Consider the following 23,306-nt stretch of genomic DNA (forward strand, 5'->3'; position numbering starts at 1 on the left):
CGTTCAGGCAGTTTCAGATATTCCAACAGAGCAAATAAATGTAGCAAGGAAGATTACTGGAAATAAGTAGCAATAACTTTGTCGATTGAGAATGCATGTTAATCAAATGAAAGGGAGGTAGCAAGCTGGAGGGATCAACTTTTTGCCTTCACATAGGAGATTATTTCAGACCCGTGCTATTGAAGGAATTGGGGTGTATGTTATTTCTAGATCCACCTTGCACGAGCATCATATTCACTATTGCATTACTATGACAGAAGCTGTAGCAGTGAATATACTGTAATATAAATCAAGCTGGATTGCAGTTGTGTAGTATGGACAAACTAGACATTTGAAAGTACGTATGGATTGTTTGAGTAGTTATGAAATTTAGGACTATATCCAATGACTTTTAACATGATAGCCTTCAGTGGCCGATCTTGTACAGATACATACCCTTTTTTTATTTAACCTTATAGGTCTTCTGCAAAATGGGCTGAAGCAAAATTTGGAGCAAATACCAAAAGGTTTAGTTCAAAGAAATTGAGATTTTATAAAACTGAGGCAGAGTGTGGATCCATCAGTAGCCTGAATACAATATTTCAGGGTGCCTCCCCTCAGGGTTACAGAGCTTCACAAATTTACATCTGAAGGAGACCTTGTCCCATGTATAGTGATATCATGCGAATGAACCCCTGTCAGTTGTTTCCACTTGGGATGTCTCCTAGGCAGTGCGGGAAGCCAATTGTCAACAAACCAACCATCACGTATGAAAGAGTATCTACGATTCCACTCATTCCAACAGCAAACAGTTGGTTGTGCCTTGAGGGATTGGAGACGCAGCAATGAGTACCAACCAGCTGTTTGGGGGGGCAGGGCCATTACTCAGTGGAAGAGCACCCCGAAGGGGCCTGATTCAGTCCCCAGCATCTCCAGGAAGGGCTGGGAATGTACCCTATCAGAGACCCTGAGAACTACTATCAATCAGTGAAGACACATTACTCTGCTAGACAGGCCAATGGTCTGGCTCAGTATAAGGTAGCTTCCTATGTCCCCTACCCAGCAATAATAGCAAACTCCTTGAAAGTAATATCTACATGTTTGCCAACCCATATATCTGCAGGTATGCTGATGCTGCTGTTGGTGGCAGTGCTCTTCTGGACCACCGCCTCACAGACTTGGGGATACAGGGCATAGCCCGTAACTGGTTGTGCTCTTTTATCTCTGGTCGGGGACAGAGGGTGGCACTAGGGAGGGAAATGTCGTCGGCCCACTCCTTGGTGTGTGGAGTGCCGCAGGGCGCAATTCTCTCCCCGATGCTTTTTAACATCTTTATGCGCCCCCTTGCCCAGATTATCCGGAGCTTTGGGCTGGGCTGTCACCAATATGCTGATGACACTCAGCTCTATCTGCTGATGGATGGCCACACCGACTCGGCCCCGAACACACTGACCAGATGCTTGGAAGCTGTGGCTGGATGGTTTCGTGGGAGCCGATTGAAACTAAATCCTTCGAAGACAGAGGTCCTCTGGCTAGGTCGGGATGGCATGGGGATGAGGGACCAACTCCCTTCTCTTGTGGGGGCCCAATTAGTGCCATTGCCTTCCGTTAAGAGTTTGGGTGTAATCCTTGACAACTCCCTTTCCATGGAGGCGCAAGTTACAGCAACAGCCAAGGCGACATTTTTCCATCTTCGCCGCATCAAGCAGTTGGTCCCTTACCTTTCCCGCCCCGACCTGGCCACAGTGATCCATGCGACGGTCATCTCCAGGCTTGACTACTGTAATTCGCTCTACGCGGGGCTGCCCTTGAAGCTGTCCCAGAAACTCCAGCGGGTACAGAATGCTGCAGCCGGGTCTCTGCCATGGGAGCATATTCACTCAGTGCTTTTCAAGCTGCACTGGCTCCCAGTGGAGTACAGGGTCAGATTTAAGGTGCTGCTTTTGACCTTTAAAGCCCTTCATGGCCTAGGACCCTTGTACCTACGGGACCGCCTCTCCTGGTATGCCCCACGGAGAGCCTCAAGGTCCATAAATAACAACATCCTAGTGTTCCCAGGCCCTAAGGAAGTTAGATTGGCTTCAACCAGAGGCAGGGCCTTTTCAACTCTGGCTCCGGCCTGGTGGAACGCTCTGCCTCATGAGACCAGGGCCCTGCAGGATCTGATTTCTTTCCGCAGGGCCTGTAAGACAGAGTTGTTCCGCCTGGCCTTTGGCTTGGAGCCAATTTGATTCCCTTCCTCCCTCTCTTTCTTTTTTCTTTTACTTCTCCTCCTGCGATGAGGCTGCATTTTAATATTTTAATGTTCCATTATTTTAATGTTGTATTTTATTTTTGTTTTTAAGTTGCAATCATTCATCTTGTTTTTATTATTGCTTGTAAGCCGCTCTGAGCCCTGCCTTGGCTGGGGAGGGTGGGGTATAAATAAAAAAATATTATTATTATTATTAATAATAATAATAAAAGTTTAGAAAAATCAGCGCAGGAAAGTACAGCAATGCAGTGCAATACAGAACCACCCCCACTAGCATCCATTCTAAAATGTATGAGGCAACATAGCATGGCAGAAGAAAAGTTAACGTACAGGAAACGTGTCAGTTTGGGTAGTTCAGTGAAGCCATTTGATGTGTGGTAGCATGGTAATTAGGGACGCGGGTGGCGCTGTGGGTTAAACCACAGAGCCTAGGACTTGCCGATCAGAAGGTCGGTGGTTCGAATCCCTGCGACGGGGTGAGCTCCCGTTGCTTGGTCCCTGCTCCTGCCAGCCTAGCAGTTTGAAAGCACATCAAAGTGCAAGTAGACAAATAGATACCGCTCCAGCGGGAAGGTAAATGGCGTTTCCGTGCACTGCTCTGGTTCGCCAGAAGCGGCTTAGTCATGCTGGCCACATGACCCGGAAAAACTGTCTGCGGACAAACGCCGGCTCCCTCGGCCAGTAAAGCGAGATGAGTGCCGCAACCCCAGAGTCGGTCACGACTGGACCTAATGGTCAGTGGTCCCTTTACCTTTACCTTTTAGCATGGAAATTACAGCATATTGGAGCAATCTCCTCTATATACAGCATTGTACTTAGGAAATGGAAGAGGAAATTGTTCTTTCCAAGTAGCTAGTTGGTGTCCTCTGAATAAATTGATTCCTACCTTAATGCAGAGCAACAAGAGGATGTTCGCTGGCAACTCAAGTAATGAGCCATCCTTTCCTCTTAAGGAGCTCCAGGCTGAGTCAGTGCAGATGTTGCTGCAGTCCCCTCTGTAGTGAGCTGCTCATCCGAGTGGTCTATTCAAGATTGCAAGGCTATTTCTGAGATTAGGAAAACTGCATTCCCTTACCCGCAGTTGTGGAAGTAGCCCCATCTATTGTATGCCCTTACTTCAGAGAGAAGAACATATCACAGGTATTTGACAATGTACTGTTTCAGGGTAAACATCAGCTACCATATTCCAAGTCACCTTTTCTTTTTCACACTGAACAAGACGTTAGAGATGCTATAGGTATGGGCTTAACACACTACGAAGCTCCTGAAAACTAATGGCTTCTATTAATAATTTAATTTAGAAATTTAAAAGCCGTAGTCCTAAATACCCTTATTTGCAAGTAAGCACTTTTCAAAAGGAGCCTCGCTGCTGCATGGAGAAGTTTAAGATAAAAGTGCAGCTGTAAGCTTCATAGAATAGTTAGGCTTTTAAAATTTTATATGAAGATTTAGATTGCAATGGCTGAAGGTCAGGGTTTAGCAATATTGTCCATGCATTTTGCAGTAAGTAGATGGCCATGACCATAAAAAGATTTTAAAATTAATTTATTTACCGCCATTTGTGGGCGTATTCAGTAATTGTGCCATTATGGCTCCATCAGAATGAAATTCAGATTTCCTAATTAAATAAGTTAAGCGTGAAACAGATGCAGCAGGTTTTACGTGGAATTGTATTTGAATTCTGTTGTTGAATGGGGTTGTTTGAATAAGCAGTTCAAGCAGAAATGTGCAATTGGTGTGGATTAACCAATATTTCTAAGGAGTCCTGCTTAAGCGTTCCCTAACGTAGTTACTCTTTCAGCCCGCAAACATTTTCCTCTGTCTCTGCTTGTGCCAGTTTGCTTGTATAAAATGTACCAAAATGTTTTTAGTTGTTTCTGCTGGGATTCCTAAAAGATGTACCAGTATCACTTTGATTCTGGGTGCTGGCGATTCACTCTTCTTGCTGTGCTTCTTTCTTAGATAATGTTTTGCATTTTGAATCTTTTTGCAGCCTGTTAGCACACTCATGCCTTGGCTTAAAATGGAAATTAATTCCTATCAGGGCTATTTTTTCTAGAGAAGGGGGTGCCAGAACTCACCATGAACGCCTCCCTTGTTCTCTTAGAATGGCAATGGCGCCCACCCGAGAGGTGCTGGAACTACGTTCTGGTGAGTTCCAGCTGAAAAAAAGCCCTGCTTATAGTACTTTTGTGACTTGCAAACAATTCCATTCTCTCTCCTCACCCACCGGCTTTAAATTCAAATGAGCAAAAAAATGTAAGGTATGGGAATTGGCTCGTGAACTGTATCCATACTGAATGACAGATGGCAACAAGAAGTATATCTCCTGAAAGGTTCTACCAGTTCATTGTCTTCCCTACAGTAGGATGTTGCTAGATTGGTGTCCTGGCATGGGTCATCTGAAATAACCTAGCACTTGCTGTTTTTCTTAATAAATCTTTCCTTCCTGTTTTCCTTTGCTAGGCACACCAAAGGCTTCCTGCTTGGCAGACCATGAGAGTGGTCTATTGCAGTACTGTAGTGCCCTCTGATGGTGAGTACAATAAATAAATTTCTTCAAGACAAGATTCCTACCCCAATGCTCAAAGATTGTCTGTCTGTATTGGTATTTTTTAAAATCAAGGGTGTGCCTCAGTATTCCCCCCCCCATAGAAGTTGTGGCAAATGAGGTTCACTTGTAGGCAGAAGCACTTCAAAACTTGATGAAATGCTTTGCTGGTTAAAATAAACACCTTTACCTACTCTAACATTCTCGCACTGCTTTGTTGCAAGAAGGCTGTGGCACGTGATTTTCTTTGCCACTTACCTTTTTCTCTTTTTGCCCCTTCTTAAATTAAAGGAGGTTCTTTCCCCATTGTTTGTTTTGTTCTTGGTGACTTCATGTCACCTTGCCAGCCTTGTTTAGGGCTACCTTTTCAAGGTCAACTCCATTCCTTGAAGGTCAGTCAGAATTCTTCTTGCAGAGATTCAGAATGACGCGTAGCTGTGTGTCAGGGAACTGCCATCTGAGGCGCAGGAGGTGAAAGGGCTCACGGAGGGTGAGAGAGACCATTCAGCTGAGGAGGGAACCAGCAGGGGGAGAAGTGGAGTTCCAAGGGAAAGTGAGTCGGAGGGAGGGCTCAGAGACACTTCAAGCGAGAACAGTGGGGAGGTTTCAGGACCTCCTGTAGGGACACCCACTCCTCGCCGGAAACTGTCACGCCGAGAGTCCAGAAGACGCGTTTCCGTTAAGGAGCTTTTATGCTGGAAGAAGTTCCGTAAACGCCCACTGTCCGATTCAACGAGCGACTGATGGAGCCATGCTTAAGGAGCTCCGTCACAGACAGAGGTTTGTGGACTTAGCCAAACTCTGAGGGACTAGGATTTTACGCACAAGCAGCTCATCATCCCATCACACTGTGTTTGGACTTCTGCTTGAAAAACCAACTTGAAACATATCACTTCCATTTTCCTTTTTCAAATTCATTTTTCTTCTTTGCTTTGCATATGTACCTTTCACAACCGATACTTTAAAGAGCTTTAGCGTTTCCTGCATCTTAGTTTGAGTTTGAAACCAATATGGCTAGTATGCATATGTGGTCTTAAAGCGACAGGCTTTGGTTTTCTTTGCTGTAGGTTTGTGTCGTCTCCAAAAATATGTAAATTCCAGACTAAAGACATTCATGGCGGCTGTTGCCCCAGTTTCCTTAGCTGTATTAGCGTAAGAGGAGTTGTGGCTGTAGTTGCTCAAAATGGCCTCTCCCAACTCTCTGGCTGAGGGACATCTGGTCCTGGGAATGTTGCAAAGGAGTTCTGAAATCAATGTAGAGTCTACAGAGTCATACGGAAACATTGTGCGTGGCAAAAAGCCAGTGAGATTTTCAGCTAACCAGAATAATTCTTTTAAAAACAAAACGCCTTCGCCCTCTCCCTTCATAGACCTCCAACAGAATGTATAGTCTCTGAATCATGTAGTCAAACCTCTGGCATTGCCCCATTGTTAAAATGTTACTGAATTATTAGAGCTGTTGTAAGATAGAGTCAGCTAGATGCTGTCTGTATTGAGCTTATATTTCCCCTTGTTTTTATCTAGTGTCACAGAATGTGTACCTGTCATACTGATGGGAAACCTGAAGTATCCTGCCCACTGTCCACTTGGGCACTTGAAACATGGCTGTTACCCCAACAAAAAATAGTTGAACCAGATCAGCAGTCAGAACTGTTCTGTATTTATTTTAAGTATGCTAAATTTTTTTGAAATGGTTTTCTACTTAGTAGTGAACTCTCATTTTTAAACTACAGAGAGAGGGAGAGGGAGGGAGGGAGTTTAAAATGCTAACCAAAGAGAAAAGTATTTCAAAACCTTGGGGATACATTCAGCTACTTCCAATAGTACCATGCTAAAACTGAGTTCAAGAAAAAATCGGCCATTAAGAATGAATTGCGAGATTTCTATAATTTCATTACTAACATGGTATTTTCAATAGAGAGATTTTTTTAAAATGCAAAAAGAATCATTTCTTCACTTAGATGGCGGAAAGCTCCTGGCACTGAATGTTATTGTTATTTATTAAATTTATGCACCAGCCTTCGTCTGAAGATCACAGGGCAGTTTACAGCATAAAAATACAAAATGAAGACACAAAATACCATAATAGCAAGATCAACCCCTCTCCTACAAACACATTTAAAAGACCATAGATAGTTTAATCAGCCAAAGACCGAGTTATAGATGAATGTTTATTATTGTTCCTGGGTGTCTTTTGTGTTGGTATTTTTTTAAAGAGAAGTTAAAATTATTTGCCTAAATATTGAAGCATCTTACATGGGCCATTGAATAACAAGACAGATGCTTGTTACTGGTGTTGTTTTCTGTAGATCGGACTTTGCATGTAAAGTCTGTGTGGCATTTTTAATTATTATTTTTTGCTTTTGAGAATGGCATTGCTGTTGCACACAAACTTTTAAGTTCCCCCAAATGAGTCCTAGAACCAACTGCTGGAACCTCTGCTTTATGAATTTAGTAACAGTGTTTATTTTAAATTACATGATATACTTGAAGTAATCTGTTTGGAATGTCTGCTTCCCTGCCCCCAGACGTTACAGTGGTTTATCAAAACGGGTTACCTGTAATATCTGTGAATCTTCCATCCCGGCGTGAGCGGTGCCAGTTTACACTTAAGCCTATATCGGATTCTGTTGGGGTATTCTTACGGCAACTACAAGCAGAAGACCGGGGAATCGACCGGGTTGCCATTTACTCACCAGGTACCACTCAGCATTACTGAAGCAATTGGATGAACACCTACAATACAATGTTAGATTCTGCACTTGTTTTCTGCGCTTATAGTTCCTTTAGTTTGTTAATGCATTTTCATCAAAACCGCTTGTAAAACTGATATGGATGTTATATCATATTAGCAGTATTTCACATGTCCTGTAAAACTGTTATGTTGAGGGTGGGGGTGAAGATAATCCTCACTCTAGAAAATGTCGTCCCTTTGATGTTTTCTTATTCATACCTAAGATTAATAATGTATAAGCTAATTTAATAAAAAGGATACTTGGTTTCTTGTGGCTACAGTTAACTACAGTACTGGTCACTTTTATTTCTTTGGAATAGCAGGTATTGTGATATAAATTGCTTTCTAGATGAGGTTGTTAGGATGTAAGCATTTATGGTAATTCTGTGCTGCTTACTACTAGGCCTGTAGTGGTAGGTTCTAGGTTGGTTCTATCTTCTTTGATTATTGGAAAAATCACAAACTATAGTTTACCAAGCGGATAACAAACAAATGGGCTAGCTCTACATAAGGATGGTGTTAACCTGTGTGCTAGAATACTGGTTGTGACAAAGAATTAGACAGAGAGTGGGGTTCAGCATCCCAAATTGCTGCTACTCCAGCTTAAATCCTACCCCACTTCAAACCATTTTGGGAACATTCTAACACATAGGCCTGCCATTGCAATTCACACATATCAAGCATGCCTCATATTTTGGGAAGCTTTCGTTTTACAAATTTGAAGCTGCGGGTTGCACTCCTGGAAATGTGTTGTGAATTTAACATATATATATTTACAAAGTATTCTACACTGTTTTGCACTGGAATGCAATACATTGATATTAATTTCTGGATAGTTCTTAATAAAATCTCTTGCCTCTTTCCCCTTTCAGATGGGACACGTGTTGCCTCTTCAACAGGCATAGATCTCCTACTCCTGGATGATTTCAAACTAGTAATTAATGACTTGACTTACCATGTTCGTCCACCAAAGAGAGGTAACGACTTCATGCAGTTGGGATGTATTTCCAGAAGTTATTTTTGGGAAAACCCTCCATCTAGCAATTTTACAAAAGATCATTTCATCCATACTGAAAAAGACTAGTTGATGGTTCATCTTCCACAAACCTATGCATTCAGAATTCTGAGCCGATCGTTCTTTCCCTGACCGTCAGGATGTGAAGATAACTGTGAAAACATTACAACAGCTTCTCCAGCATCTCTAAGGCAGAACTATTGTGACTTGCCTAGTTCTTTGCTCCACCCCCCAAGTCTCCAGTCACATCTCTGCCACCACCACCCCCCGCTACACACATCCATTCTTATGGCCTCCTCTCATTCATACTTCTCATCCTTAATTTTTTTAAAATCTCAGTTTCTATAAAAAGGACTTCAACTTAAAGAAATGACAGACAATCTGGTAGAGAAAACCCACAATCCTGGTGGCAAATTAATGTCCTCTCTTATAAGAGATTCCTCTAGGATAAAGTATGCTGGGGGGACGGGACACCCCATATAGATCACTGAATTTATGACAGGTGTATTGATCACTTGACTTCCAGGTGTACACATTGTTGTTACTACCATGGAACCTCGGTTTTTGAGTGTTTCAGAAGTCGAACATTTCAGCTTTCAAATGCCAAAAACCCGAAAGTAACTGCTTCAGTTTTCAAACAATTTTCAGAAGCCAAACGTGCTGCCCGGCTTCCATTTTGAGTTTCCCTATTGTATTGAAGCTTCTGCTTTCAGTTTTCGAATGTTTCGGAAGTCGAACGGTCTTCTGGAACAAATTACCTTCGAAAACCGAGGTTCCACTGTATAAGGCAGCTTGTTAGTCTGCTAGGGATTCTTAAGTGCCAACGCAACACACACGAACTTCAGTTCAAAGAACAGCAAGCAGTATTCTGCTCATGGAACAGGGTTTTTCCATCTCTTTCTACCTCCCCACTGCGGTCCCCAGCACCTCCTGAGAAGCTGCTTCTGAAGGTCAGGGGAACCTCAAGAATGGTGTGTAATAGAACATGGGGAGATAGAGAGAGAGATGCTAGTCAGTAGAACCACCAACACTTCTCAGTTTGTGTGAACCGTAATTCCTCTCTGCTGTGGAACAAAAGTAGGGGTGAATTTTAGGTTCCAAAATGCAGCACATCGCTAGGGCAAAAATCAGGTATATTAATAAAACTATGCTATCAGCCATGTGGCAACTGTGACTTTGAATATTTAAAAAGGCAGTAAAAATAATTAACTGGCAACTTCACCTACCGTCTGCTGAAATCCTAGGTCTTGATTTGGCCTAGGAGTCAAGAGCAGTGTTCAAGCCAAGTGCTCTTCACAATGTCAAGCACTTCTGAGGTTTCGGTTTTGCTGTTTGCTAGAACTTATCTGTGAAATTCTTAAAAGTTGAATGTCACCAGAAAAAATGATTGCATGGCTGTGCCCACAAATAACAGGGGAGATCCTGTGTAATAATAAGGAGCGAAAGGTTAATCATACTTCTGAAAAGAGAAGCTGTTGCAAAATACTAATGAGACCAAAGAGGAACCTGATGAGACAGAAGAGGTCTTGGTTCAATTTCAGGGAACAATAAGACCATTAATAAAATGTGTGGACTGTGAGGGCCCTTTGAATCTTCCAGCCTTCCCCAACCTCCTGCCCTCCAAATACTATGGACTTCTATCAGCCTCAGCCAGCATGGCTAGTAGGAAGGGATAGTGAGAGTTTTAGTTCAAAACATCTGGAAGGCCCCAGGTCAAGGAAGACTGATTTAGTCTTTCACATGTTCTGTCATGGAGGAACTTCTCGTTAGGTATAAAAAGTAACCATTTTTAGAACAATAATATGTACCGTATTTTTCGCCCTATAGGACGCACCGGCCCATAGGACGCACCTAGATTTTTTTTGGGGGGGGAAATAAAGGGGGAAAAATTATTCCCCCCCAGGCATGGGGCTGGGGCGGGGGAAGCCTGAGCTTCCCCCGACCCCCGACCTCAGCCCCCAGAACAGGAGCCAGAGCGATGCCGAAGCTGAGCGCAGCTTCGGCATCGCTCTGGGAGCTTGCGCGGCTGGGGGCGGAGGAAGCCCGAGCTTCCCCCGACCCCAGCCCCCAGAACGGGAGCCAGAGTGATGCCGAAGCTGAGCGCAGCTTCGGCATCACTCTGGGAGCTTGCGGGGCCGGGGGGATAGCTTCCTGAAGCCTGGAGAGCGAGAGGGGTCGGTGCGCACCGACTCCTCTCGCTCTCCAGGCTTCAGCGAAAGCCTGCATTCGCCCCATAGGACGCACACACATTTCCCCTTCATTTTTGGAGGGGGAAAAGTGCGTCCTATAGGGCGAAAAATACGGTAACTATGACTGAGTTTCTAATGTAGGAGGCATAAGCTGGAATTTAGTTTTATTTAAATCCAGACATAAAAGCTTTCTCAGAACATAGAGAAGCGATTCCTTCATGGTGCTAAATATTGTAGGAACAGCAGTAGTTTTAGGCCTGTAAACCTGAACATCAGATATGTTTCTTAAGATGTGTACTACTACCTGATTCTGGAAATAAAAGGTTAATCATGTGTACCAGTTCCATCACATTTCACCTGTGCATGGTTCATCATCATCACTTTTGATTTGTATACCATCTTTCTATCTTACAATACCCAAGGCGGTTTACAAGCTGAAGAAACAAAGAATGTATACCTTATAACAATCTAATGCAATGCAAAAATGTGATAATAAAACATAACTTTAAAATAAGCAACCTACATCAAATAAAGTAACGTCTAGCAATCATTAGAATAGTATAAAGGTAAAGGGACCCCTGACCATTAGGTCCAGTCGTGACCGACTCTGGGGTTGTGGCACTCATCTCGCTTTATTGGCTGAGGGAGCCGGTGTACAGCTTCCAGGTCATGTGGCCAGCATGACTAAGCCGCTTCTGGCGAACCAGAGCAGCGCATGGAAAACACCGTTTACCTTCCCGCCGGAGTGGTACCTATTTATCTACTTGCACTTTGACGTGCTTTCAAGCTGCTAGGTTGGCAGGAGCTGGGACCAAGCAACGGGAACTCACCCTGTCCCGGGGATTCAAACTGCTGACCTTCTGATTGGCAAGTCCTAGACTCTGTGGTTTAACCCACAGCGCCACCCGCGTCCCGTTAGAATAGTATAAAATAATATTAAATATCAACATATAAAAATTAAACAGAAACCTACTCTTAACAATTACAATAAATAATTTCTAAACTACAACCAATAAAACAACGGCAAGCCACAGTGCATAAAATAATACAATACAAACTGAGAAGCAGAGACTGGATGGTGGGGCAAGGCAGGTGGAAGAAGACCTTGCTTAATGAAGTCTCTCCCCTCACATGTTAAATTAGTTTGACATACTTCTTGGCTAGATTGAAGCATATTAATATAAACACACATTGTAGTTAATAAAACCCTGGTATTTATACCTTTTGTGTGTATTGATAGAGAAGATTAGAGCTTACAGGAATTGCTGTGGTTCAAATGTTGTGCTGCCTCCATCTCTGCTGAACTGATGTCTGTCAAACTTGGCTTGTTTTGTAGATTCACTGAGAATTAACAAAGGCAAGCTAAACCTGAAGACTGTGTGCTGAAATTTACTGCTTGCAAGGTTCTATATATTTTAGTTTGCGTTGTCTTGACAAAATTTACAATATCTAATTGTTAGGTAGAAACTCAGCAAAAGTGTTTTCATTAACCTTAACAACATTAACATTAACCGTTTGATAAATGTACAAACTTGTAAACAGTAATATTGAAAGAATGTGGTTACAATAGGCTGCTATGCAATATGAAATATCAGATAAGTGTTGATTTTGTTGCCCTCTGAGACTTGATTATCCCAATTAATTTGTGCATGAAGTACCGGTTCACTATAGCTACCTTAAATTGATTTGCGTGTTCAGATCCCGAGACCTCGCTAATAAATAAAGACACATTCGACTCAAATTTTTGTTTTGGTTTTTGGCAGAATTTAGGCCACATCAACTTTATTGATTACAGATAAGTGAGTGGTTGCATAGGCTCTGTTTCACCTAGCTCCCTACGCCCTCAGTAGCAAGCACTGACCCAGGGTGCATCATAGGACAGCCAAGGGTAAACACCTGGGGAAGGTCAAGAGCCTGGGAGCAGACTCTGTCCCCAGATGCTCCCCAGGACACAGGCATGGGCACAGCCCCCTACTGGGGGTTGACCAAACCAATTTGAGTCCTTGGATTCCTTTAACGGAATACCCTTCACATAGGGATTGGCACAGCTCCGCATCCCTATCCACCTTGAACCAGTGCCTATCCACAACCTTACAAGTTGTGACGATTTGCTATGCGGCATGTAAAACCCAAATGGCCAGGCCAATCAGTCAAGTGGGGAAATTCCTACCGTGCCCCTGTCCCAATAACACATGACAGCATAGCAAGGTCAATTGCTGAAAGAGGTGGGTGGGTGTTCCAATGCACGAGCGAAAAGAGGAAACTCTACAACACGTGCATGGGTATAAATAGGTCCCTCAAACCGTCTGCCTTCTTTCCCATTGGCCAAATTGAACCCAGCAATGAGGGAGCACCAATTGGGCGTTGTGGCTATCCAAACGATCCCACCCACAACCTTGGGTCAGTCACGTTGATCTCACCGCAACACGTGCCCTCTGTGAGGAAGACCCGATTTAGACCAAACAGTCCCTGATATTAATAAACATTGAGTACTAAATTCTGGCGTCTCCATTTGGCCTATTACATTTTCATTTCTCCTAGTAATAATAATAATAATATAATAATAATTTATTATTTATATCCCGCCCATCTGGCTGGGTTTCCCCAGCCACTTTGGGTGGCTTCCAACAGAATATTAAAATACAATAGTCTATTAAACATTAAAAGCTTCCCTAAACAGGGCTGCCTTCAGATGTCTTCTAAAAGTATGGTAGTTGTTGTTCTCTTTGACATCTGGTGGGAGGACGTTCCACAGGGAGGGCGCCACTACCAAGAAGGCCCTCTGCCTGGTTCCCTGTAACTTGGCTTCTTGCAGCGAGGGAACCGCCAGAAGGCCCTCAGCGCTGGACCTCAGTGTCCGGGCAGAACGATGGGGGTGGAGACGCTCCTAGGCTCTTCTTCAAAACCATTGTGCACCCTTGTTACTGGGACCCAGTTGTTTGTATCAGTGGGAGATGCAGGTTACCTTAGGGAAGCAGAGGAGAACGTAGTGTGAGGTCATGGCCTAATAGTAAAATTAGATTTTGAAATATTAAAGTGAAGTACTTGGTATAGATGTAAAGGTCCAGAAAACCATTGGAAAAATTCAGGGGTCTCCCCCCCCCCGGCTTCCCAGTGACACCTCCCCTTCCAGTTTTTCCAAAGACTTTGGGGGATCTTGGAAAAACTTGCTCTGAAACGTTTTCTCTTTTGGAAAGAGCGAACTACTTTTTAATACAAGTTTCTATTCACTCAAAATGTGCAGCATGAAGATTTTTATGGAAGAGAATCCGCAGCGTTTGAGCAATAATTTCTGTGTATTGTGTAGACATACACATTCACATTAGCTCGTACAAAACTAACAGTCCAGTCCTATACATCGTTACTCTGAAGTAATTACCAGTGAGTTCAGTGGTTTCTGCCTAGTGGGTGGGTATAGGATTGAACCTTATATATTTATATGTTTATAGATGTAAACCTGTGTGGAACTTAAGCAGAGTGGGTTCTGACTGAACCTGTATAGAATGCTTTGTAAACTTCAGGAATATGCCAAATAGTGCGGTTTTATGTGCTAAATTACAAATGATGCATTTTATATTGTTTAAGCAGAAAAAACTATTTAATAAATAAATTCAATATATTCAATAAATAAATTGCATACATTCAATAAAGACGTGGCATATATTTCCGTTTTCCCCAGCCCAGCTTTTCCTGGGAAGGTAGGGTCAGGAGGAATATTTTTTTACATGGCTTCAAAATTTATGCTAATTTTTCATCAGTAGTCCTAGACCTTCCTCTTCCTCTTATTGCTGATGATGAAAAATGACCCAGTATATTTTTTTGATTACACACACACACACACACACACACACACAACATACACAAACACACACACAATTGCAAGCAAAGTCCTAATTCCAGTGTTTGGAATTAACGAGCATAAAAGAACATGGTTATTCATATTTGGTGTGTATCTTTAAACATTAGTCTCCGCTGAGCCTTTGTTTGAAGCAGGGTGTCATTTTCTTATTTTATTTGGTTCTGTAAATGTCAGTGCAGTGAGAGCAGTTTTTCATTTTGGTTCTAATAAGCTGTTAGAGGCTTAACCACTGTGAAAAACAGAACGTTAAAAAGTCCTGTTTGCTTCTTTAGACCTCTTAAGCCACGAAGATGCAACCACGCTGAATGATGTGAAGACATTGGTTCAGCAGCTATATACCACACTGTGTATCGAGGAACACCAGCTGAATAAGGAGAAGGAGCTCGTTAGACGGCTAGAAGACCTCAAGCAGCAACTAGCGCCCCTGGAGAAGGTGAGAACCTCTCTTCATTGAGTGACATCCTAAGCTGCTTTGATGAGTGGCTCAGTCGATGGCACAGCACAAATTGCATTGTAAGCTAGCAATAAATGCAGTTGAAAAAGTAGAGCTTAATAGCTTTGTGTTGCTAGTTGGATTTGTAGCCTAAAGGGAAACCTACTTTATGCAATTCTTTCTGATCTTTGTCAGAGCACGGAAATATTAAATGGGTTCCAAGTGAGTTATTTTTCATCTGCGAAATGAGTTTTTGGCACTAATATTAAGCATTTCAGGGTAAATCCACAATGCAGTTCAGATTTAAACATAAAGATCCTTGCCAATGGAAATACGCTATACATATTGCACACGTCACAGTAGTCACCTGGGTCCTGTCCCCCAGACTTTGTTTACATAGAGCAATTCCTTTGGTGGTGCTATGAACTCTAAACTACAGCCCTTTGGCACTCCCCTGTAATAAATTACTCTGAAACTGTGTGGAGTCCGTTTTTCAAGATCCACCATCACAAACCACCAAGAAAGTAAGTGGATCAGCTCAGTTGCTGTCGCATTAGTTTGTCCATCACGCTTGCTCTTTAAAATTTATAGTCTATGCCTTAAAATCAAGGCTACCTTCAGAATGTAAAACACCAAGGCCCCATTAGGAGGTAGCTCAGCTTGCTATCTATTGGTTATAACCAAGGTTTGTTATTGGCTATACTCATGGTTAGTGAAGAGAAAGCTGAACCACAAGTTCCAGCTTGGACAACACACTAAGGAATATGTATGGGCAGTCCTTGTAAGCTATACCATTGTACTTTGGTTCTCAAATTTAATCTGTCCCGGGAGTCCGTTCGACTTCCAAAAAGGTTCAAAAACCAAGGTGCAGCTTCAGATTGGCTGTAGGAACTTGAGTCTGCGTCGGACTTTCAGCTTCCAAAAAACATGCGCAAACCGGAACACTCACTTCCGGGTTTGTGATGTTAGGGAGCCGATTTGTTCGACAACTAAGGTGTTTGACTATCAAGGTACGACTGTAGTTTGGTTTACCGTGTTGCATGAATCAGGTCAATGACAGCTTCTCTCCCACCTTGCACCCTTCTTTGCATGTGTATAATTTACATATATGATTACATATTTTTCTGGTTCATCCCATTCTATATCTATATATCGAGACAGAGCTTATGTGATGGTCTTAAATAGTAAACAAAACGAAAAGGGGTGCAGCAGGGGGTTAGTAGTCAACAGAAAGAAATGTTTCACAATATCAGCATTGAAAACACCAATCCTACTGTATGTTCTTATTTTGTGTTTAACCTTTGTTGAGAAGCAACAGCTCAACACAGTTCTGAACATTTTTGTCCTGCAGGTTAGGATGGAAATCCGCCGGAAAGCAGAGAAGAGGACCACCTGGGTGCTCTGGGGTGGGCTGGCTTACATGGCCACGCAGTTTGGAATTCTGGCCCGGCTCACTTGGTGGGAATACTCTTGGGACATTATGGAGCCGGTGACCTACTTCATCACATATGGCAGCGCCATGGCAATGTACGCATACTTCGTAGTAACGCGTCAGGTGAGGCTTGCTTTTGGTTTTATTCTACATTATAAGCAGGTGTCCAGAAAACCCCATTCTCATAAATATGACTTTTCCTCGTCTGTGCTGTTCTTTTCTTGAAAACAAGGGTGCCTACCCTGTGTACTTCTGAATCTTTGGCTTGTTTTATCCGTATACCATCATAATGTGGCAAAATAATATGCAACATTAAGCGATGATGTGTGTGTGTGTGTGTGAACATAACAGATGCAGTGGAACCTCAGTTTTGGAGCATCTCGGAAGCTGAACGTTTCAGAAATAAAACACTGAAAACCCGGAAGTAATTGCTTCCGTTTTCGAACGCACCTCTGAAGTCGAATGGCTTCTGAGGTGCATTTCTCCATTTTCACCATAGACTTTGCCAACAGCCCTTTGCACCTCGGTTGTTGAACGTTTTGGAAGTCAAACGGTCTTCCAGAATGGATTACGTTCAACAAACAGGGTTCCACTGTATAACATTCAATTTATAACAGATATAGCAACAGACATAACTCACTGAGCATTAGCTGAGAGGAGCAAATTCCTCCATAAACCAAAGATCTGTTTCCTTCTGTTGTTCTGATGAACCACTGCTCAGTTGTCGTTTTCAGAGTAGCAAAAGTGTCAAAGCTTGCATGCTACTACATCCCAGAAGAGGCAAAAAGTTCAAGAAAACCCCCACCTTGCCATAGCTTAACTCCTTCACCTGAATCTAGCAATATGTAAAATGATAACTGGGCAATAGGCCCAAAAGACTTCACAGCTTATCACTCTTTAGCTGATAACCAGACTTGAGTTCATGGCCGTAGATAAGCTTCAATATTCTGTAATGCATTTATTGCCCACTTCCCATATTTAGCCATGCACGCATTAATTAATCAACAGTTTTATCCCCTTTCTTCCTAACCCTCATAGATTAATGCTTTCATTTTATTTTTTTATTCACTCTTCAATTGCACAGGAGTATGTATACCCAGATGCTAGAGACCGCCAGTACTTATTATTTTTCCATAAAGGAGCCAGAAAGACGCGTTTTGATCTAGAAAAATACAATCAACTCAAGGATGCTATTGCTCAGGTAATGAAAGTAATTTCAACTAATGGGGTGGGGTGGGAAGATGCCCTCCCATCCCACCCCAGTGTTGGATCTTGGTAACTGAGTGAGGCACTTTCTCACATTCTCTTATCACCATGTATTATGAAGCGCAGCATATTATGGCAGGTGTTAATAATTCTGGCATAGATACTAAAGGTGGAATCCAACACTGTGCTCTTCCAGTCTGCCCTCTCCACCCCCCACACCGTTCTGAGGGTTCTCCCAACCCGCCCCCAAGCCGAATTAAGAGGCTGCGGAAGGGGGTGGGGAAATCCCTGCTGTACAAGTGGAAGTCTTTGCTCTCAAGGCTTCTGCTGAAAGTGCTGGTTAGGTGGATCCTGCCCTAAGTTTAAATGGCTGATTTGAACCTGCAACAGTGCAGGTGGGGAAATGGAAGTCCTTGTTTTTGTCTTGCAGGGGCTAAAAGAGTAAATGTCTGTTGGGTGCCATGTTAAATGATTGCACACATCAAATCTCTCTTCTTCCTGATGGGTGATTATGAGTAGTTGCTACCAAACCTTAAACCTTTTGCCCACCGTATGTGAATGCATGTGGTGGCAGTTTCATGTAGCTGGCATGCCTCAGCTGAGAATCCAACAGGTGCATCAATGTGATGTGATAGCTGAGTGACCAATGGCCATGTGAGGTGCCCATGGAATATGCCCTAATCCATCCATGGTTTATGGCTGTACATATTACCTGCAGATGGTGAGTTTGTGGGACTCCCTTGGGTGGCTCACTGATGTTTATAGAAGAAGAGAAGAAGAGTAGGGATGAGGAAATAGTCAAGGGCTGGCACTAGGATTGTATCTGATTTTTAGAGCTGCTAGCTGTCCATCATTTTCCCAGTCTAGTCAGTAAAACCACCTCTACCATGGTCTATAATTCCAACAAACTTTAGAATTGGCCTAATTGAGGGCTCTTCCTCTTAACACCATGGCTGCACATCATTAGTGTTGGGGCTTGCCAGCATTTTTTTAAACAGACTTGGCAAGACTTCTTACATTTATGAATGCTGTTCTTTCTGCCCCTGACATTAATCTTGGATTCTATAGAATGCTGTGTTGTTCATTGTATACAGGAAATAAGCATTATCTGGTGGGAGGTGCGTGTGATCTCTAGGAGAGGGATAATCCATTTTTTCTGCCACTTTGGAAGTTACTGACTTCGCAGTTGCTGCAACTGAAATTGCTAAGTCTTTGGGGATAAGTGTTCAGTCTACTTGGAGGGGGATTATTGCACTTAATTAGGGCTGGGTATTTTTTATTTCAATTGGATATATGTAAATAATCATAAATATTGTGCTTGTGCAATAATAATAATAATAATAATAATAATAATTTATTTATACCCCACCCATCTGGCTGGGTTTCCCCAGCCACTCTGGGCGGCTCCCAACCGAATATTAAAAACATGATAAAGCATCAAACATTAAAAACTTCTCTAAACAGGGCTGCCTTCAGATGTCTTCTAAAAGTCAGAAAGTTGTTTATTTCCTTGACATCTGATCGGAGGGCGTTCCACAGGGCGGGCACCACTACTGAGAAGGCCCTCTGCCTGGGTCCCTGTAACCTCACTTCTCGCAGTGAGGGAACCACCAGAAGGCCCTTGGAGCTGGACCTCAGTGTCCAGGCTGAATGATGTTGGTTCAGATGGTATCATCTACTTATTTTTCATAAAATTTCCATGAGTTATAGCCTCAACAATAAAGAGATCACATTACCTTACAGCAGGAGTCGTTAACCTGTAAACCCCCAGATGGTACTGAGGTACAGAACCCCTCATTCCTGACAATTGGCTGTGACTGATGGGACTTGTCATTCAGCAACATCTGAAGGGGTGTATTTCAGGACGTTGTGGTGAAATGTGGTTCTTATGGCTTTCTCCCCCCTTAATTTTCAGGCAGAATTGGATCTTAAGAGGCTTCGAGACCCCTTGCAGGTGCATTTGCCTGTCCGACAAATCAGCGATAAAGACTGACCAGCCCAGGTCCTCTGAACCCTGGCAGACTTGGCAAAACGGTTCATAGCTCTCGCCTCTTTAATTAAAGCATTGCTGGTGGAAGCTGGGAGGTCTTGCGGGGGTAGAGGGCTTTTTAATCATTCAAAGCAGAACAAGGACCATGGCTGGGGAGGGGTCAGTGTGTTCAACGAGAAGATCGGGCATTGTGGGATGTTAAGTCTTTTCAAAGGGCTTGACAAATACCGTCACATTTAAACGTTCTTTCTTCCTGGATGAAAATATATATAAAAAAGTCGGCATTTCATAAGCAGAATGCATAGGGGGCATATTTTTCCGGCTTTGCAGTGTCTGCCTCTTGATGATGCACCAGCAGCCTGCTAAGCTTTTTAAAAGACTTCTCCTCTTTCAAAATACCAATAATAAATAATAACAGTGCATCAAAAAAAGTGAAGAAGAAGAGGGAAAAGCACCATCTTATGAAACTATGGCTGCTGATCCAATTGGCCCTACATGAACATGCACTCTAGATTGGACCTAGTGTGTCTCTTTTGTAACCTTCATGTGAAACTGCTTTTTACTTTAAAAGAAAACGAAGCAGACTTTCTCCTTTATGGGATGATTACATCACTATAGTCAGTTTTATCGATATCACAAGCGGAATAACCCTTGCCCTGAACGTTTGATAATTGACACTTTGAATGACTTCCTACATTCTTAAACTTGAACATGTCCCACTGCCCTGGATGTACTTCTAGATATAAATGGTGATATTGCATGAGAGAATTTTTCATATTCAGTCTTAAGGGAGGGAAGTCTCCCCCTACTCTTTCCACCCCAGAATCTGGTAGCGACCTGGATTAATCAAATCACAAAGGTTGGTTTAAATATATAGCAAATTGGGTACTTGACTCAAAACCATGACTCTTTACAGAAAAGCATTAGGACAGGTATAACTAAATGTGATGTTTGCATAGCAGAGTGAATGATGTGTCTTTCATGAAGTCGCCTGGTCTGGAGACTTTGTCAAAGGCCTGGAGTAGAAGACCACGGAGTTCCACATTGATTCACAAGCCCTTTCTTTCTTTGGTAGCTTTAAAAAGAACGCCCCGGTGCCTAGGAGCCAGGGTTTCTGCGGAGTAGCAGATTGCAAACTCCTTTTTTATTATTGTTGTTATTATTTTAAAAGTTGAGGAAATGGCACTCCATCACCCTCCACTTCTTGCAAACCAACTGGGCGGTTCCGCCCCCCACCTCCCCTGAGCGGATCTTGCATCCTGCATGGAGTGGAATCAGCCTTTTCTTATCATCCTGTGATAAATACTGTGGAGACAGGATGGAAGTTGCAGAAGGGCTCTAAGCTTAATTCGCAGAAAGGCCGGGTGTTTCCTTTCAGTTCACTACTTCTCACTGTGTCAAGGCGAGAGGCTCCCACTTTCTGGAGAAACCATGTTTTAAAGTGTACAAAATAAATATAAACCAGACGCCAGGTGCCTTGCAGATGTGGAAATGCAGATGGGACCGTTGCTGCCTCCTCTCACTCGATGGCATGTTGGACTGAATCGATGCATGTTCCAAGGTGTTTTTTCTTTCTTTCTCTCTCTCTCCCCCCACCTTTTGTCTTTCTGTTCTCAATTACATTTTTGATTTTCGTTTGTTTTTTTAAAAAAAAACCAAAAACAAACCTGTTTTATCCTCTTTGTATGCAGCATTTTAAAAAAGGAAGAAGACGAGCAGTCCTGTAGAGGAACATTTTATGTGTGTTTGGGCCGAGGGAGGGGCATGGAGAAAAAGTCCTTAAAAAATAAAGTAAAATACTGAACATGTGTAAAATCCTGTATCATTTATTAAATATGTATAAAAGAGCAATGTACTTCTGGAACAATAAATAACTATTCAGTTTTTGAACTGTTGTGTTGAAACTGATTTCTTCCCAGTTGAAAGGAGTGAATCGGTGTTTGATAAGTTTTGCTTGGCAGCCTGTTTGGACCTCTTTCGTTTACAAATAAACCCAAACCAAGATGTCTCATGCTTTACAAAAATCATACAGGGATGGTAGTTCTGTGTGGGAAACAACATTCATCCAATAGATCACAGTATGTGGCGGTACATTCTCAGCGATTGTACCTCTTATGTACATGGAGTTGACAACCCGTGTGCCAGTGATCATCACATAAGCACACAATTTCCCGTATGCAGTATAATCTCTATTGTAACCCTAACTCTATTGTAACTCTACTGACTTTTCCTCAACTGATAGATATCATTCTTGCCCTGGAATGGCAGTAAAGAAGAATGCCCTGCAATATAGCTTTGACCATAAACTTGAGATACAGAAGCTTAACTTAACCCATGGGTGAGGAATCTGTTGCTCTCCAGTTGTTGGACTTAGAGTCATAGAATTGGAAGAGTTGGAAGGGACCACAATGGTCTCAGATAGTCGAACCTTTGCAATGCAGGAATCACAACTGTTAAGGGATGATGGAAGTTGTGGCTCAGCAACACCTGAAGTTCCCCACCCCCTAACAGTGGAAGCGGGAACTTGTTCTATCAACCTGCACCTTCCTTATGCCTGCTGATCGCAGAGGAGGCTTCTGTACAGCTCTACGGTCATTAGCAGATGGTGTGGTAGGATGTAGGTGCTGACCTGATGTCCGGACAGGTGAGTTGCTGCTGCTTACCAGGAGAAGGAAGGAGGGTGGTGGCTGCTGGTGCTGAAGGAGCACCAGATTGGCTGATGCATTTGCACCACACTGACCTCGATAGTGCTTTGCTCCTCCCAGGAAGCACCAGCCAACTCACTGTACCAATCTGCCTGCAAATGACTACAATAAGATTGGATGTCAGGAAAACCCTTGCCCGTCATGTTGCAGTGCCAAATTCAAAACAAGTGAAAAATATTCGTTTATTACCTACACTGTTGAGATTTTCACTGTGCTAGACATCTGGAGTTGTTTAGGAACCTGAGATGCTTTTAGGGGGATAAAATAGACAAGGAAGCAATAAGATTAAGCACTGTCTTCCACCATAACACATCTTTGCTTCAAATTACACACTCCCAACACCTCTCTGCGACAGAAAGGATGTGTGAGCTAAGATTTGCGAGTTCAGTTGTTTAACTTGATCTTCCGTGGAAGTGGCTTTTAGAGGAAGGAAAAAGCACTGGCCCACAAATGCACTGAAAAATAAATGAATAAGCTGCCAAAACCTGCTCAAAACCAGTACATGACCTGCCTCCACATTACCAAGATACACCTTTTGTTGTTGCCTCTTTTAAAATCTGTGAAGCAGGTGAATTGTTTTCAAAAGTTGCTTTGACATTTTTCATTGTTGTTGTGAAGAAAAGCCTTGCTCTCTTCCCCACCATTTTGCCAGAGTGCCCAGGCACCTATTTCCAGCCCCAATTCCTAAATCTACAATCCCAGGATGGGTTCTGTCAAGCAGGAAGATGAAGAAAAATGCAATGAGGTTTTACAGCAGCAAAAACCATCTTCACCTACCGCAGGGGGTGTCTACAGTCTCCCCAACTCTTAGCATGTATCACACTACCTCAGGGGTTAGCAACCTTTTTCAGCCGTGGGCCTGTCCACTGTCCCTCCGACCCTGTGGTGGGCCGCACTATTTTTTTTTGGGGAGGAATGAATTCCTGTGCCCCACAAATAACCCAGAGATGCATTTTAAA

General features: G+C 42.9%; 1 protein-coding gene across 2 annotated transcripts in view; it reads left to right on the top strand.

The window, feature by feature from the left end:
• MCU (mitochondrial calcium uniporter) overlaps positions 1-21,532 on the top strand; it is a 90,351-nt gene extending 68,819 nt beyond the window's left edge. The window contains exons 2-8 of one of the 2 annotated variants that reach the window (XM_053388575.1): positions 4,700-4,769; positions 7,313-7,483; positions 8,391-8,495; positions 14,854-15,014; positions 16,366-16,569; positions 17,531-17,647; positions 19,572-21,532. In XM_053388575.1, the coding sequence (XP_053244550.1) occupies positions 4,700-4,769; positions 7,313-7,483; positions 8,391-8,495; positions 14,854-15,014; positions 16,366-16,569; positions 17,531-17,647; positions 19,572-19,694 (951 nt within the window). In that variant the 3' untranslated portion in view covers positions 19,695-21,532. Of the gene's footprint in view, positions 1-4,699; positions 4,770-7,312; positions 7,484-8,390; positions 8,496-14,853; positions 15,015-16,365; positions 16,570-17,530; positions 17,648-19,567 lie in introns of both variants that reach the window. The other variant, XM_053388576.1, reaches the window with a different exon arrangement.
• The last annotated feature ends 1,774 nt before the right edge of the window (positions 21,533-23,306 follow it).

Source organism: Podarcis raffonei, chromosome 5 (assembly GCF_027172205.1).
Source record: "Podarcis raffonei isolate rPodRaf1 chromosome 5, rPodRaf1.pri, whole genome shotgun sequence".
NCBI lineage: Eukaryota > Metazoa > Chordata > Lepidosauria > Squamata > Lacertidae > Podarcis > Podarcis raffonei.